Source organism: Anabas testudineus, chromosome 9 (genome assembly GCF_900324465.2).
Source record: "Anabas testudineus chromosome 9, fAnaTes1.2, whole genome shotgun sequence".
NCBI classification, from domain to species: Eukaryota; Metazoa; Chordata; class Actinopteri; order Anabantiformes; family Anabantidae; genus Anabas; species Anabas testudineus.
The window spans coordinates 24436254-24453822 of record NC_046618.1 but is presented as its reverse complement, the minus strand read 5'-3'; the positions used below and the strand labels follow the sequence as shown (position 1 = coordinate 24453822).

General features: G+C 39.2%; 1 protein-coding gene across 1 annotated transcript; it reads right to left on the bottom strand.

Moving 5' to 3' along the window:
• Positions 1–4300: 4300 nt before the first annotated feature.
• Positions 4301–16028, bottom strand: LOC113150525 (GTPase IMAP family member 8-like). The gene is given in 7 exon segments (XM_026343072.1): positions 4301–4720; positions 4722–6475; positions 6524–6681; positions 12142–12750; positions 12883–12942; positions 13889–13941; positions 15998–16028. Coding segments are annotated over 6 exon segments (3000 nt in total). The 5' UTR covers positions 13908–13941; positions 15998–16028; the 3' UTR covers positions 4301–4320.
• Positions 16029–17569: the final 1541 nt, after the last annotated feature.

The window sequence follows — 17569 nt, the reverse complement described above, 5'->3', positions numbered from 1 at the left end:
TGACTAAATAGGTAGGTTTTCAGCCTAGACTTAAACACTGAGACTGTGTCTGAGTCCCGAACGCTATTTGGAAGGCTATTCCATAACTTTGGGGCTTTGTAAGAAAAAGCTCTGCCCCCAGCTGTAGTTTTTAGGATACGAGGTACTGACAGGCAGCCAGCATCCTTTGAGCGAAGTAGGCGTGGTGGATCATAAGACACTAGCAGTTCACTTAGATACTGCGGCGTAAGACCATTGAATGCTTTAAATGTCAAAAGTAGTATTTTCAAATCAATGCGAAATTTCACGGGGAGCCAATGAAGTGTAGATAAGATAGGGGTGATGTGCTCATATCTTCTGGTTCGAGTGAGGACTCTCGCTGCTGCATTCTGAACTAACTGAAGCTTGTTTATGCACCTGGTTGAACAGCCAGACAGTAAGGCATTACAGTAGTCCAACCTAGAGGTGATGAAAGCATGGACTAATTTTTCTGCATCATTTAGTGACAAAATTTTCCTTATTTTGGCAATATTTCTGAGGTGAAAGAAAGCTGTCCTGGTGACATTATCTACATGAGCTTCAAATGAAAGACTGGAATCTAGAATCACACCAAGGTCTTTGACTGTTGCACTAGATGTAACGGAAAGGCCATCTAGAGTTACGGTGTGATCTAACATCTTGCTTCTAGCTGCAGATGATCCTATAACTAGTACTTCTGTCTTATCAGGATTTAGCAGAAGGAAGTTAATTAGCATCCAGTCTCGTATATCCTTTACACATTGCTCAACTTTATTAAGCAGTTTGATCTCATCTGGTTTTGATGAAACATATAACTATGTGTCGTCAGCATAACAATGAAAGTTAATACCATGTTTACGGATAATGTTGCCCAGAGGAAGCATGTAGAGGGAAAAAAGCAGGGGGCCTAAAACTGAACCCTGTGGAACACCAAACTCCACTGGAGAGCATGTGGAGTAATCGCCATTTAGATCTACATACTGATAACGAATAGGACCTAAGCCAAAAGAGGACCGTTCCCTTAATTCCAACAACATTTTCTAATCTGTGAAGGTGAATACTATGGTCAATGGTGTCGAAAGCTGCACTGAGATCGAGTAGCACAAGCATAGAGACACTACCCTGATCAGAGGCCAATAGGAGGTCATTTACTACTTTAACAAGTGCCGTCTCTGTGCTGTGATGAGGCCTAAATCCTGACTGATAGAGTTCATGTATGTTATTTCTATGAAGATACGAGGATAGCTGCCCAGCTACTATCTTTTCGAGAATCATAGAGATAAAGGGGAGGTTTGATATCGGCCTGTAATTTGACAGCTGACAGGGGTCGAGATCAGGTTTCTTGATTAGCGGTTTAATAACTGCTAATTTAAAACACTTTGGGACATACCCACAGCTGAGTGAGGAATTTATGATTGTCAGCAGGGGTTCTATTATTTCTGGCACTATCTGTTTTAGAAAGTGTGTCGGTATAGGGTCTAATGTACAGGTTGAAGATTTTGCAGAAGAGATGAGTGAAATTAGTTCATTCTCTTCAAGAGGAGTAAAGTAATCTAGGTACTGATCTGCTGAGGTTAGCTCGTCACCTGCGTCAACTAAATTGTCTGGTTTTAAAGCTTGAATTTTCTGCCTTATATTTACAATTTTGTTATTGAAAAAGTTCATGAAGTCCTCACTACTGCACAACGTTGTTGTGGAGATATCTGCAGTAGTTTTCTTTCTAGTTAATTTGGCTACTGTATTAAATAATAATCTAGGGTTGTTTTTGTTGTTTTCTATAAAAGTGGAGAGATACGTTGATCTAGCTGCACTAAGAGCTTTTTTATAGTTCAGGATGCTCTCCTTCCACGCTATCTGGAATACTAACAATTTAGTTTGGCGCCATTTACGTTCTAACTTTCGAGTAGTCTGTTTTAAGACGCGCGTGTCATCGTTATACCAAGGAGCAAGTTTCTTATCTCTGATGACTTTCCTTTTAACTGGAGCTACATTATCTAAGGTATAACGTAATGACGACTCGAGATATTCAGTCGCCTGGTCTAGTTCTGTGGTGTCAGACGGTGATCCAATCAAAGTTGATAACTCTGGAAGATTACTAATAAAGCTCTGTGCGGTAGTTGATGTAAATGTACGTTTAATGCGATAGCGCGGCGCTGAGTATACATTGTTAATATGACACACTGTAGTTGAAACAAGATAGTGGTCTGAGATAACTTCAGACAGTGGGAGCGTAAGTAAATTTCTTATACTTAAACCGAATGATATTATTAAATCTAAGGTGTGACCCGCTTTATGAGTGGGTCCTACTACACACTGATCTACTCCTAGCGAGTCCAATATGGACATAAATGCTGTTCTCAGAGGGTCTTCTGGATTCTCAAAGTGAATATTAAAATCTCCAGCAATTAATGCTTTGTCTACAGAAACAACTAGGTTAGAAAGGAAATCTGCAAATTCACAAAGAAATTCAGAGTAGGGCCCTGGGGGTCTGTAAATGATAATTAGCGGGATCGGCTGAGCAGACTTTATATTTGTATCTATACTTGTTATGTTACTATAAAGACATTCAAAAGCTTTAAATTTGTGTACATGTTTTGTACGATAGTCAGATTATCATTGTAAATAACTGCGACACCTCCTCCTCTACCAGTCAGACGAGGCTGGTGAATGTAGCTGTATCCAGGAGGAGTTGCTTCATTTAAAGCTACATACTCGTCCTGTTTAATCCAGGTTTCTGTTAAACAGAGTATATCAAACTCCTGATCTGTGATAGTTTCATTAACAGTAAGAGCTTTAGATGTAAGAGATCTAATATTTAACAGTCCTAACTTCAGATCAGAGGTGCTGGCTGCACAATCAGTGTGCTCTGAATTTGAGGTCTGTATGTTAATTATGAATTGAATTGAATTGAATTGAATTTCAGAGGCCTTTAGTACTTTTCCTCCGTACATACATGTGTTTAGTAATTCTAGTTACAGAATTTGATTAATAAAATTGAATGAAACAAACAAAGTAATTAAAATTATAAGTATCAGATTTTTATTACATAAATCATCAAAACAGGATATAAGTTGGTAAAATAAAGACAATACAATACCACCAGCATCAAAATTATTATTATTACTTGTAACAGAGTATTTCTACACCGTAGAATTGACCTTTACTGAAGAAAATCATCTGATCGTGCTGTGACTGTGTCAGAGTGGTGCTTCAGTTTGTCATATCGTGCCGTAGATGTTGTCTTAAGTTTATTTTACATATTGTGGGTGTAGAGCTTCAGTGATCTTTGCTTTTCCTTGTGTCACATCACATTCTCTCAGACAGATGCAGCAGTTTCGTACATTTTAAATCTTTACGAACAACGTGTCTGAGAGTTTACTAAGATCAGTGATTTACAGAGATGGAAACATGATGAATCAGTACTGTTAATGAAAAAGGATGTTTAATAGTAAATGAATCAATTAACTGAAACAGTAAATAAGAACACAAAGGATGAAGGAGGGTGATGACTGACTGTCATTGAACTGAACATACATCACAGAGATGTTCCTCATTACAGGGCTGTGGTGTTAAACTCTTAATTTGACATTAAATTAAAGCTACTATGATGGTGGTGGTTTGGCTCATACAGTGTTGGGTCACACTGGGACACAAAGATCATTGCAAAACTTAATTAGTGTTATTAATAGGGAGGAAACTGTTTTTGCATGTTTATCTCACCTTGTGATTTATGAGCCACTATCATCACTGGGTTTTTAGGACAACTGATGAGTACAATCAACGGGAACATGACACTTAACAGCAAACTAGGATTTAAAAACATGCATTTAAAATAATTATATTTGTAAATCATAAAGATGACAGACCTACAGTCCAGTATCCATGCTGCTCAATCCGTGATGCCACCTTCACTGTGCTTCACAGACGAGCTTGTACGATTTGGATCATGAGGAGATCCTTTCTTCCTCCAAACATTTCATCATATTATTATTATCATATTATTTAATCATGGACACCTTTTTTCTGCACACTGCTCGGCCACATGTGCTCCACACACTGATTGAATGTGGTGTTGATGTGTTGGTGTGTGTGACCAGTAACATGTAACCCAGGCAGAGATCATTAGGTCATAAACAGTCACTGGGGTGAAGATCTGAAGGAATGCAGCTGCAGTAGTTTAACATTGTCCTGACACTGTGAGAATCTGTTGGCTCCTGCAGTCTGAATATCATCTGCTGACGGGTACTGGTATAATTAGTGAGTTAATGTATGTCATGATCGTCTGACTCGAGTAATTCGACTGTTAAAGGTTGAGCAGAGTGATCAAGAAATTATGCATTTGAGTTTATATTTCTTTTTAATGTTTTCCATTTCTTCTTCCTTCTTTTTCTGCAGCTCCTTCAGTTCTTCTTTCAGACTTTCTTCTTTGTGGGTGGAGAGCTGATGCAGCAGAGTAAACTCTCTGTTATCTTCCTCTCTCTCCTTCATTAAAGTCTCATATGTTTGCCTCAGATCCTTTAGTTCTTCATCGTACTTTTTGATCAGAGCTTCAAAGTCTTTGGTGTATTTCTCTCTGAACTCATTGAGTTCTTCTGCTTGATTTCTGGCCTCTTCCTCATATTTCTGTTTCATTTCCTCCAGTTCTTCAACTTCTCTAATTTCTCGTTCTCTCTCTCTCTCCTCTTGCTCCCTGTTAATGTAGTCCTCCTTTTCCTTTAATTGTTTCCAATTCCATTTTGGATATTTGTTCTTCCATTTTTCTTTTCATATTTGTCATTTCTTCTTTGTGCTTCTTTTCCAGCTTCTCTCTCTCTCTCTTCATCTCTTCTTCCTTCTCCTTCAGTATCCTCTTCATTTTCTGTTGTATCGCTGTCTCAGCTTCTTGGAACATGTCATTAGTGTAGCAGCTGCCTCCATTTTCTTTCACCATGGCTTCAGTTATTTTAAACAGTTCACTGACTTGGTTGCGATTTGTCTGATCATTGTTATTGAAGATATGATGTCTCCCTCCACAGTCATGTATCAGGTTTTGGACAAATTCATCACAGTCTTCTTTTAAATAACTCTCAAACGTTTGATCTTTCAGTTCATCTCCTCTGGTAAATGTGACAATGATGAAACGTTGTGCTTTCTTACCAAAGTATTTCTTGATCAGCTCCACAGACTCTTTTTCTTCTTGTGTACATCGACCAATCGACAGCACCAGTAAGAAAACATGAGGTCCAGGAGACAACATGCTGACACATTTCACAAGCTCCTGTTGAACTTCATCACTGGACAGAGTTGTATCGAACAAGCCGGGGGTGTCGACCACATCAACAGGTCGTCCATCAATCATACCTGAGGCCTTTTGGCAAAACTTGGTAACGGATCTCTGGCTGGGCTTAGATTTAAAATGGTTTTTGCCCAAAATCGTGTTTCCAGTTGCACTCTTTCCACTGCCAGTTCGCCCAACCAACACAATTCTGAGACAATCTCTGCTCCGATTGTTACCACCATCAGTCTCACTGCTGCGTTTCACATTCTGCAATTCAGCTTTAAGTTTTCCAAGCTTCTCCATCTGAGCCTTGGTGAACATGTCCTTTGTGAAGCATCTGGATCCTTCTCTTATCTGTTCCACAGTGTCCAACAGCTCAGAGATCTGCTTCCTGTCCTTGATGTTGACAACAACATATCTTCCTCCACAGCTCTGACAGAGCTCCTGGATGTCTCTGTTCTCTCTTACAAAGTTAACAACAGCTGGATCTGTAGGATCTGACTCCACAGTGAACAGAATCATGGTGAAGTCATTGACTCGAGAGCTGAATGTGTTCTGGATGGTCTCTATCTCTCCCTTGTCTTCATCAGTGAGGGGACCCACAGGTAGGACCAGGATGAAGGCATGGACCCCCTCAGGATCACAGAGGGAGATACACCTGAATGATTCCTCCATCACTGTCTCCTGAGGTTTTCCATACAAGGCAGGCAGCTCCACCAGGGAAACCCAACGTCCACACACCTCTCCCTGATTCTTAACACACTCTGATGAGTTGGAGACTGAATGAAGCTCTGTCCGACCTAAAATGTTCTTGGCTGCTGAAGTCTTGCCTGCTCCTCTTCTACCACATAGAACCAGGTTTAAAGCTGGTTTGACGGCTTTATATTGTGATCTTGCAGTGACTTCAGTGAAAGTGAGGAAGGTCTCTTTGTTTTCATGCACAATGTTCTCAATTTTCTCCATTAACATTTTATGGTTGTTTTCAACAATGCTGTATTTTTGTCCTCCACAGTCTTTGAGAATCTGACTGACAGAGCAGCTGGTTTCATTCTCCTCATGTGTGATGACGACCATTGAGTATTTAAAAGCATCTTGATCAAACAAACTCAGGATGAACTTCAGTGTTTTTCTGTTCTCCTCAGTGAAATCAGAAGGTTTCACTAACAGCAGCAGAACATTTGGTCCAGGAGAACAAAGAGTCACACAGTTCTTCATCTCTTCTCTCACTGCTTCCACAGACAGACTGAACATGTCTGGAGTTAGAGCTACAGTTAATGATTTTCCTCTCCACTCTCTATCAGCAACTTCACATTGTTTGGGAAGAAGGAATCGTGAAAAATGAAATGCATTTTTCTTCATGACAAAATTACCCAGTGTTGTCTTCTTTTGTTGGCTTTTCCCAAACAGCACAATCCTGAGACCACATCCTATAGAGAAAAAAATAATTACTTATAAGTCATTATTTTCCAAAAATATCCTCTAAGCACTTGTATAATTTTTAAAGATATTTTTATACAGAAACTTTACTTCAAACCCTTTGCGGGGAAGGCAGCATCCACATAAGCCCTTGTTAAACCTGAACAGTTTTTTTATTTCTCCTTCAGCCCTTCCTTAATTTCTATGCTCAGTACATTCGTTGCAGTTTTGCACTGCCAACATCATATGTTGCTACAGGTTTCTGAGCTGTCTCACAGTTTATTTAGTTTTGCTGTTGTGAAACCAGAAGTATTTAGAACAGAGATGCACAGTGAACAGGTGGATAATGCTTTTTATAATGTAATATGTGCTTTGTGACTCTAAGGTGTTGCCATAGTAAGGGTCTGATTTTCAAGGTTTAGACAGATACATTGAAAGTTGTTGGTATCACAGATATGGCTGAAAGTTCTCAAACTTGGCACCTTTCGTGTCCATGAAATAGTGCATGCACATCAATACATAACATCCCAAGTTGGCGATGAGGATCGGATTATGACATTTCTCTGAAAGATCAACGAGTTCATACCAGAAAGTGAGTCGTGGTCTGGATATGTGGAGCATGTTGTACTTTTTTATTGAAGCTGGTGATATTAGCAATGATAATGTTGTAGCCATGTTGCTAAGTGCTATGGAGACTACTACCTATAGGCTGCTAAAAAACCTGGAACAGCCGGCTACTTTGAAGGAGAAGACATTCAAAGAAATAGTGGACGTTTTGAAAAAATCATTACAAGCCGAAGTCATTGGTTAAAGCATAACGGTTTTGTTTCGAAACTGTATCCAAAAACAAGGGAAGGCTGTCACACAGTTTGCAGCAGTATGGCATTCATTGTGAGTTTGGTGCTGGAGTTGATGCTCTTCGGGATCGTTTTGTAAGTGAGAAGTAAATGGAGAAAAAAGTAGGCAGAGTTCACAGACTAAAAGTGACCACCACCAAAAGACTGTTGTTACAGGTACAAGATGGTTGGACAGTGTAGTGGTAAGATCGCCGCGCTCCATGCAGGTTTGAATCCTGGCTGTGTCTTACCTCTAGTAGGGGTCCTTATGCAAGACTTTTTTACCCTTACCCCGCCTTTGCCTTGTACCTCACTTGTAAGTCGCTTTGAATAAAAGCATCTGCCAAATGACTAAATGTAAATGCACACAGTTAATTGCATAATTGTGGGAAAAGGGGCACATAAAAGGGTTTGTAGAGCAAAAAATAGCCAACAGGAGATAAAATGGAAAAAATTCTAATCAGCTAAGAACAGTGATAGAAAATATGTCAGTGAAGGGCATAACTCAGACACTCTACACAGTGTAGAGACAGATGAGGAAGTAGCCACTACACCTTACAGAGAAACATTCAGTATTGATGACAAAGATATAGTCATGCAGAACCATTATCCTAGAGACGCTTTACCAGTGTGTTAAGAGAAAACTGTGAAACAGCTAATCATATTGTCACACTCTGTACTCATGCTATCATTGTTTTGGTTTATACACAGCCTTCACCCATACACACATAACGGACGGACCCCAGGACCGGAATAGCCCGGTTCACACACACACAGACATACACACATACACATCATCACACCCACTCACACTGTGTACATTCTTATATCACATGACTATAAATAAAAGACCAAGGAACTCCCTCGGTGTACTCTCTCAGGGTGTTACAATGAGGAGGGTGCCCTTTGTACAAAGACTACGCTGTCTGTGTCTCATCTGTCTGATTGCAGGGTTTCTTAGCAAGGAGTGAAATCATCATAGGTGAAATTCATCATGGGTGACAATCTCCTGACACAGTGCCAGTTCAAGGGCAAGCACAGTGGAAAGCACCTGTTAAGCTTCACACATACACCAAACAAAACATAACTTTAACGGGGCAGTTTAAACCTATGCCGTGTTATGTAGGTCAGACATACAAAAACATAAAATTAAGCTGGCTGCAAATCAAAAGGCTAATGGTAGAGAAGAAACACAACTTTAAAGCAGTGCAGGAAGTGCTAGAGAGACACACCTGTTTAAGGATGAGTTGGGAACACTTAAAGATGTTAAAGCCACCGTTCAGGTGAGGTCTGCTGCACACCCCATGTTTATTAAGAGCTGTCCATTACATGCTTGGGAGTTTCCAGGGGAATGCTGGAAACAACTTCATTTGGACTTTGCAGGACTTTTTATGAACAGCCAGTTTCTTCTGGTAGTGGATGTACATTCCAAATGAATGTAAGTGTTTAGAATTTCATAAATAACCACACAAGCCACTTTCACCAGATTGAGAAGACCATTTGCTGCTCATGGTCTTCCAGAACACATTGTAACAGATAATGCCACCACAACCTTCATGACAAAAAGTGGAACTACATTTCACAAGTACAGCAAGACACCCATCAACAAATGGACTGTCAGAAAGCTGGGTTCTAAGACTAAAAGAAGGAATAAAGAAGCTTGAGGCTAAACATTGAGGACAAGCTGTCATTGTTTCTGCTACAGTATCACATCACACCTTATTGTGATGCAATACTCTTTCAAGTTCAGAGGCTGTGACACTGATGTGGTCTACAGACTGTATGGTGATTGACTAAGGCCCAGACTGGAAGGGGCAATTTCTCAGAAGCCAGTTGAGTCTACAGGACTTACTGAGGACTTAAGGAGCTGGTCTCAGGTCTTCTTCTGAAGAGCCAGAACGGCTTTCACACAAAAATCAACTTGCCACAGTCTGATCTCTGAAGCATGTATGATTCATACACAGATTATGCAAACTATGATTCTGCTGTTTCTACGGTACCTACACATTGTTAGGTAGTGACTGTTAATGGAGTTCAAAGAAGATTTTGATTAATAAGGAAATAAATCTGGTATGCTGTGAGTACTGTTATAGTAGAAATCTTGCTATAATCACCAGTAATGTTAGTTGTTAAGCAATCATTGTACCTCAGTATGCTAAAGTTTTCTAAAGCTGAAAACTCAAAAAAAGCTTTTTTGCTCAGTCATGGTAACTGCTGTCAATCCCAGACAACTACTGTCAATAAGCATGTTTTAAGTACCCAACTATGATGCCAGACATGAGTAAATTGAAAAAAATAGTTAATTGATAAAGAATATAAGTTGAACAGTGTCCGGCCGGGGAAGCGGATAACAAAAGACACGTGACAAGGCACACAAACTAACAACAAAACATTCATAGCAAGGCACAAAAACAAAGTAACAGATTGTGGTAAGGCTTCAGTTCAAAATTACAAAAAGGTTGCAAAGTAACAATGACACTAGAATCAAAAGGAGATAATGAAAAATGGTGTGTTAGACCTGAAACGTAACACCAATAAAAAAGGAAAGAAAAAAAAATCAAACTCATAATGTAAAAGTACAGAAGCCTGAGATCCAATATAATTCCAAATAACCAGGTCTGAGAGGTGAGCAAATATAGGGTTTCAGAGAATGTCCAAGAGCCAAAAACTAGGAGAGGAGCCGTGGTCCATGAAACACAGAAGATTCACAGGGCCAAAACAGAGCTAGAAAAAGGCAAGGCAATAGCTGGAGAGTTGGAAAATAAAAAATCTGGCAAGGTGATGAGGACAGAGGATAGGATAAAAAGGAGCAGGGGAGACAAGGTGAAAAAGATCAGATGATTAGTGGGAGGGAAGAGCAGGTAAAATCAATGAGGGTTATTTAAATAAAGCTGGAGATAAAAAAAAAAAAATGTGCTTAACCTTTTTCCACATTTTGTTATGTTACAGCCTTTTTCTAAAAAGGATTTAATTCCTTATTTTCCTCAAAATTGTTCAAAAACAACCCATGATTACAAAGTGGGGAAAAAATGTTTGAAATCATATGTGCATAACTTTTCACAGTCAAAATTAAGAGCAGTCTGTCATGGTTTCGGCCTGGCCCCGGCTGGCCTTGGTTTTCCTCACTCACTCTCCCTCTGGACTCCGCCCACCAGCCCCTTCTCTCCCTCTGCTCACAGCAATCAGCTGAACATTGGACTCACCTGTGTTCCCCTCTGGCTACAAAAACTCTCCTCAGTCCTTTTTCCCCTGTCAGATCGTCATCATTTCTCAAACTGTTCCTAGCCTTTTTTTTCCATGCCTTCTTAACCCTGCCTGCTCCTGCTTGTCCTCCTCAGCCTCCTCAGCCCTGTCTGCTTCCCCCCCTGGATTCTCTGGACTATGTTCCCCCCTCTGAGTTCTGGACATTATTACCTGTTTTTTCTCAGTGAGTGTTTTCCTGCCATTGTGCAGCGGTTTGTTTTGTACTTTGATTCCTGAGTTGTTACTTTGTTCTACACCATTTTTGGTAGTTTTCTGTTGTCACTTTTTCTTCGTGTTTCCCTGCCTGTTTTTGTAGTGTCGGTTGACACCCCCCTTAGTTTCTCTGTTTTTTTGTAGTTTCACCCAATAAATCCTGTTTTAGTTCATTCCTGCATTGTTTCCATCCTTACTCATGACACAGTCTTCACTAATCATCCTTGAAATGTCCCACAGTTGGAGTCAGAGTACAAACCAAGCCATAAAGCCCAAGGAATTTTTCTGTAGACCTCCGATGCACAGATCTGGAGAAGGTTACAGAAGGTGTCAGAAACATTGAATGTCGAATGAAGTTTGAATGAGCACAGTGGCGTCCATCATCTATAAATGTAAGAGGTTGGATTCACCAGGACTCTTCCTAGCCTTGCTAAACTGAGTGATCGAGAGAGAAGGGCCATAGTCAGGGAGGTGACCAAGAACTGGAGGGTCACTGTAAAAGAGCTCCAGAGTTTCTCTATAGAGGGAGGAAAATGTTACAGACAAGAACAACAAGATTCTCAGTCTGATGAAACAAAGATTAGACTCTTTGGCCTGAATTCCAAGCGTCGTGTCTGGATGAAACCAGGCACCGCTCAGCAACTGGATGACACCATACCTACATTTTTCAACTGGGAGACTAGTCAGCATTGAGGGAAAGATGAATGCAGCAATATACAGAGACATCCTTGGTGAAAAACTTTTCCAGAGCGCTCTGGACTTCAGACTGGGCCAATGGTCCCTCTTTCAACAGGACAACAAACCTAAGCATACAGCCAAGACAACAAAGCAGTGGCTACAGGACAACTCTGTGAAGGTCCTTTAGTGATCCAGCCAAAAGCACAGACTTTGACCCTGATAAATATCTCTGGAGACATCTGATGAACAACCTGATGGAGATTAAGAGGTTTTCAACATGATGTTATGAGGAATTTTTCATAAAATTGTGATAAAAATAATGAACTTAATCAATTTTGGAATAAGGCTGTAACATATTATCATATAACATATTGTGGAAACAAAGCACTGTGAATACCTTCTGGATGCACTGTAAATCAAACCACCAGTCACAGCACTTGTCAATATCACAGTCATTTAGATTTAAATTCTGACATCATCAAAATATTTTCCTACACTTACCAATAGATCCAGTAGAGTCTGAGGTGACAAGAGCTGCACTCTTGTCTTTGATGCTTGGATGATCACAGCTCACATGTTTCCCATTGTTCCTCTCTACAATTTGGTTCAAGCTTCTCAGCAACTTGGAAAATTCAAGTTTTTTCATCCTCAGTGGCTTCTGTCTAAATCTTATTAACAAGTCCTGTAAAGGTCCACGGTGTTTATGAATATACTGCAAACCTGAACTCTTGTCTCTGGGTGTTGATATCAGAACCTGTGAATGATCAAATGACTCAGAGCTGAAGAGTTGAAGAATTCTGCAGAGTCTCAGTTTCTGGTCTTCAGTGAAGTCTTTGGGCTGTAGAACCAGCAGGAACACATGAGGTCCAGGATCAGAGAGACTTGCACAGTTTTCTACATGTTCTGTCAGTTTGTGCTCAGAGATGTTGGGATGCAGCAGATCTGGGGTGTTGATGAGAACTATATCTTTCTCCTTCAACTGTCCTGTGACTCTGATACAACAATCTGGTTCTTCCTCAGTGTTGAACTTGGTTTCTCTCAGTATGAAGTTCCCCACTGAACTCCTCTCAGACCAGCTGTTCCCCAGCAGAACAACCCTCAGCCCAGACACTGAAATGATACAAATTATTGAAATACCAAAGAAAACAAAAGTCTGTAAACTAGTTGAATGTAGTGACTAATTCTTAGTCTTTTCACAATCTACATATTAATAAACACTGTGTCATGTCTTTTAAAACTCACTGTGAGGTGGAAGGAATTCAGAACTGTTGGTGCGTCTCAGAGGTAACAAACAATCTGTGACTGTCAATGAGAAAGAAAAATATAATTAAAATAATATTTTGAATCTATTTTTCAGTTCTGTACACTAGGGTTTAAAGTCAACAGATATATACAGTTATACTTTATCAAGGAAGAAACTGTTTAAAATATTTGTTTTGACATGTTTCAAGAGGACAGTCTGGTCACGGTCTGTTTCACACTAGTGTAGTTTATTGCAAATTTGGATTTTCACAAACTGTCCACCCTGATTAATTTATTAAACAGGGACAACTTCATAAAGTATCTAAAAAATCTGTGTGGGTCAGAGGTCAAACTAATACACAAAGCTAATCAGTCATTATCATTATGTCCTGTTGTACTGGAAGATCTTTTAATTAACAATCCTGCTGCTCATAAGCTCATGTTGAGGATCATAAAATGACTGCAGATGCAACACACACTGAAGCTGGTGATAACTACTTAGTATTTAATAACCAATGTAATGCATAGTAATGGTAGAAACATTACCAAACATACACCCTGCCATCTTACACTCCTGTGCAACAGGCACAACATGTATTTGCCTAAAGATCTCAAATAGTGGTGAGACTATTTCTTATAGCCTGTGACAGGCTGCTTGCAAATAGTTCAACTACGGTTATTAGGCTGATCTCTGACCTACTGTAAATGAACATATAGACTTATAGAAGGTAAAGTTGTGAATAAAGAATGTTCTTAGGTTTGTTGAGGTGTTCATAAGACATTTTTGTCACTGAGGATTTTCCAATAATTTACAGTAATTTGTTCTAGCAAGAAAAAAGTCAAGTTAAATGACCATGATTAAGTGTTGTAAAAAGAAAACCAAATAATAACATTTCCTTGAGAGTGAATACTTTTTCCATTACAGAGGTATCTCGGAGTAACTCTGAAACAGGACTTAGAATCTGACAATAAATAATCTTTTTCAAAAAAGCCTGTTTGAACTTACCTTGTGTAGCAGTCGCCATGATGCTGCTCTGACCAGTGACTGGGTTTAACTATCTAAAGAAGAATAACATCAGATGAGCTCATCTATTCAAAGACACTAACATAATAAACCTTTTATTAAGTAAACCCTGTTGAAGTTATGAATACTTGTTAATTTGGCCAAAGTAAAAACTGCATCCGTCGATGACTGTACAAGCATCTGCATCTATTGTGCTTTTCCATCCCCTGACATTAAAAGTTCTGCATGCAGTAGCAGTTATTCTATTGCAAAACAAGATCTTTACTTATCACCTTCTAAACATCTCTTTTGTATGACAGTGTTGCTTTCACAACCACGCCTGTCTATAGAAAGATGTGTTTACGTCGAACCCTTCTACACCTCAAGATAAAGCGAGGTCAGTTCCCAAAACACTTATTTCCTTTCCAACACATCTGCATGGATTTTACATAACTAATTGAATGTGAAGGGAAAAAAAGTATTGCTTAGTCCTAATAGACATGTTTTCAAAATGGGTATAAAAAGTATTCCCATGCACCCATCCAGATACCATAACAGTAGCCAAAGTCATAGTAAAAGAGGTCATCCCAAGACAGAAAGCTGAAGAAGAGACAGAACAGACATTAGCAGACTATATGGTAAAAATGCTAACAAAGAAAGAGATATCTTCTGTTCATTCTATTCCAGAAACAGCACTGACTCTAGGAGACCCAGCTGTAGAACCGGGACACTGGGTTCTGATTAAAGTCATCAAGAGGAAAACGTGGTCCAACCCGAGGTGGAAAAGACCATAACGGGTACTTCTCCCAACTCCCATGGATGTGAAAATAGGAGAAGGCACCCTGTGGGTACATCTGTCACACTGCAAAAAGGTATTTAAACTGCCAAAAGAGGCCAAAGATAGATAAATCCATTATTCCTGAACCAAGTGACCTGGGAAGTCTGGGCTACAAAGGGGACACCTTAGATGGACAGTAAAGAGTTGTCTCAAACCCACTGAAGAGTTGAGATCCCAGTCACAGCAGAGGTGAAGCAATGATTAGGCAGCTGCCTTGGCATCTGTTCAGACTGCCTGGACTGTGTGGTTTACGAGATACTCAATGTTGTTTAGTTGCTCTACTCATACTGCTGCCAAATGGGCACTTCTTCATAGAAGTTGAGGACAGAGAGAAACATGTAAATCAGGGGCAGAATCTCACACAATCAGACCCAACTGTAAAATACTGTACTTAACCAATATAGCCAGTTTCCACCAGAGGCTGTAGCTAGACCTCCACCAACAATCACCTACCTAAACTTTACCTGTTTGACTAGAATAGGTGGCAGAGCAAACCTAGGAATGTTGAAATGGTGCACTGTACGAACACTGTACAGACAATGGCAACTACTCAGCCTCATGGTTTTTGAACCAAACCACTGCAAGGGTTGGTCTGTGGTGGATATGTGGGGATATGAAGGTGAGAGCAGAACTTCCATCCACGTAGACAGGAGATTGGGCTTTAACTCATTCCCTTCCAAATGTGCACAAATGCAAAATGCACAATAACTTTACTTGAGCTTCTTCTTATGTTGCAGTTTTTCTTCGCAGATAATCTCCAGTGAGCTGACTCTGAGCAAACAGCAATTTGTTAAATATTTGTCATCTGAGGCTCCAACACTGTCATTCAGGTTAGTTGAGTTTTCAGGGAGTGGAAAGGAAGACAAAAACATTTCCTCATTTCTTTAGTACGGAGTACAATCTACAACATTAATGTTTAAAAGGAGAATTGCACTGGTTTAGGATTAAACATCAGAAACATTTTCAGCAGAGAAAAAGATAAAAAATAAAAATCTCTTCAGCTTAACCAGATTTCTGTTTAAGTGTTGAAACCTCAGTTTGTTATTTAGACTAAAATGTTTATGATTGGAAATACAATATTGTTAAATAATTGCTGCACAGCAACAAGTTGATTTAAAACACAATTTTTAGATTAAACAAAGAAAAACTGTCTCAACTGTTTATTTAACATCAAAATAAAGAAAAACATTTTCTGTAAAGTGAAACTGAGCTGAGAACAAAATTATAGTGTAAATATTTCTATTTTTCAGCTGAGTAAAGTGTAAGACACTCACCTAGTGAAGAAAAAACCTCAGTTTTTAATTTGACTGTTGTTGTCAATTTGTTTGTTGTAAATTTCTCGGTTTTTAGTTTAGTAGCATTTCATCCTTGGTTGTGTTTCTGTCTATGACAGTAAGATGATTGAAATGAAAGTAAGATGGTTCAGTGTCAAATATGTGATGGGTGTGTCCTGATAAGTCGGTGTGTTGTTAAAAGGTTTGTAGTTCTCATCTTACAAACATACAGTAGGTGTAAATTACTACAAAAAGACACAATCTTACTGTAAACATAAACAGAGTCCTCCAACAGACACCAATTTTCAAGATTCTCAATTCAAAATTCGAAAAACTTGATTAATCTCAGAGAGAAATTGTTGCGTTTTGTTACAGTTGCTTTTAATTCAGATCGAAAGAAAAAAAACACAACCAGAAAAGACCCACACCAACAAAAATAAAGAATAACACCAATACAGAAACTTGTCTGGTGGGTGTAGGTGCGATGGATCAGATGTATGAAGGCATCATCCACTCTAAGATGGGGTTGGAAAGCAAAATATTACAAAACAAATGCAAATAAACATAAACAACTATAAAGACACGCAAAACCGACATGAAAATGCACAAAATCTTAGCAAAGACACAGTGAATGAAATCAAAACTGTACCACAAAGTGTATGGCTGGATGGTTGTTGGTCAGTTTAATTCAGGGTGGGTGTTGGTGGGCAGTGGACACAGTCTATATCAGGTACTAATGGAGCATCTTGTCCACTTTGGTGAATGTGTATGAAGTTTATCTGTGTAAACAATCTGCACTGAGCTGTGACAGAGATCGTCAGCAGCTTGTTAAATATTTTGAACCTCAGTCTCCAGTTATGAGTCCAGTCATTCAGGTTAGTTCAGTTTTCAAGGAGTGTAAAAATACAGAGAAAAACATTTCCTTATTTTTGAAGAACAGAGTGCTGAAACCAACTACAACCAATGGAATCTATAAGATGCCCAAGTATCAAGACCTTTCCACACTGCTTCATGCTTTTTAATGTGTCACCTAAAATTCCACCATATTGTTCTCATAGTTTAGTTCTGCTTTGTCTTCTTCATGTTATTTAAATCAGCTATCTTTAAATCTTTGTCAAGTTTCAATCTTTGCTGACATTAAACTTAAACAGACCCAAACAGTTTATTATTTCGCATTAACCACATTTATGAGGCTCATGTGAGACAAAATTAAACTAAAGTTGTGCAACAGCATCAAGATCACTGTCTCACAAAAACAGTAACATTAACAATTGGTCTTATAGCTAAAAACAAATAATCTGCCAACTTCCTCGTCCAACATATACATCTGAAAAATGAATGGGCTTTAATATAAAGTGCACTGTGTGAATGAGGAAATGAAACACGTCAGACCCCTTCTTCACACGCCGTCACAGGGAATATAGCCTGCAGGTAGAAACTCATTTTAACTGACTGTGAGTTAAAGTTATCTCTGTTTCTGTTTCTCTGCCAGCACAGTGCCAGTACAAACTGAACAATATCCACTTCATGAAGAATTTATTGTTGAACTGTTTTATTAGGCTTTGTTAGCTG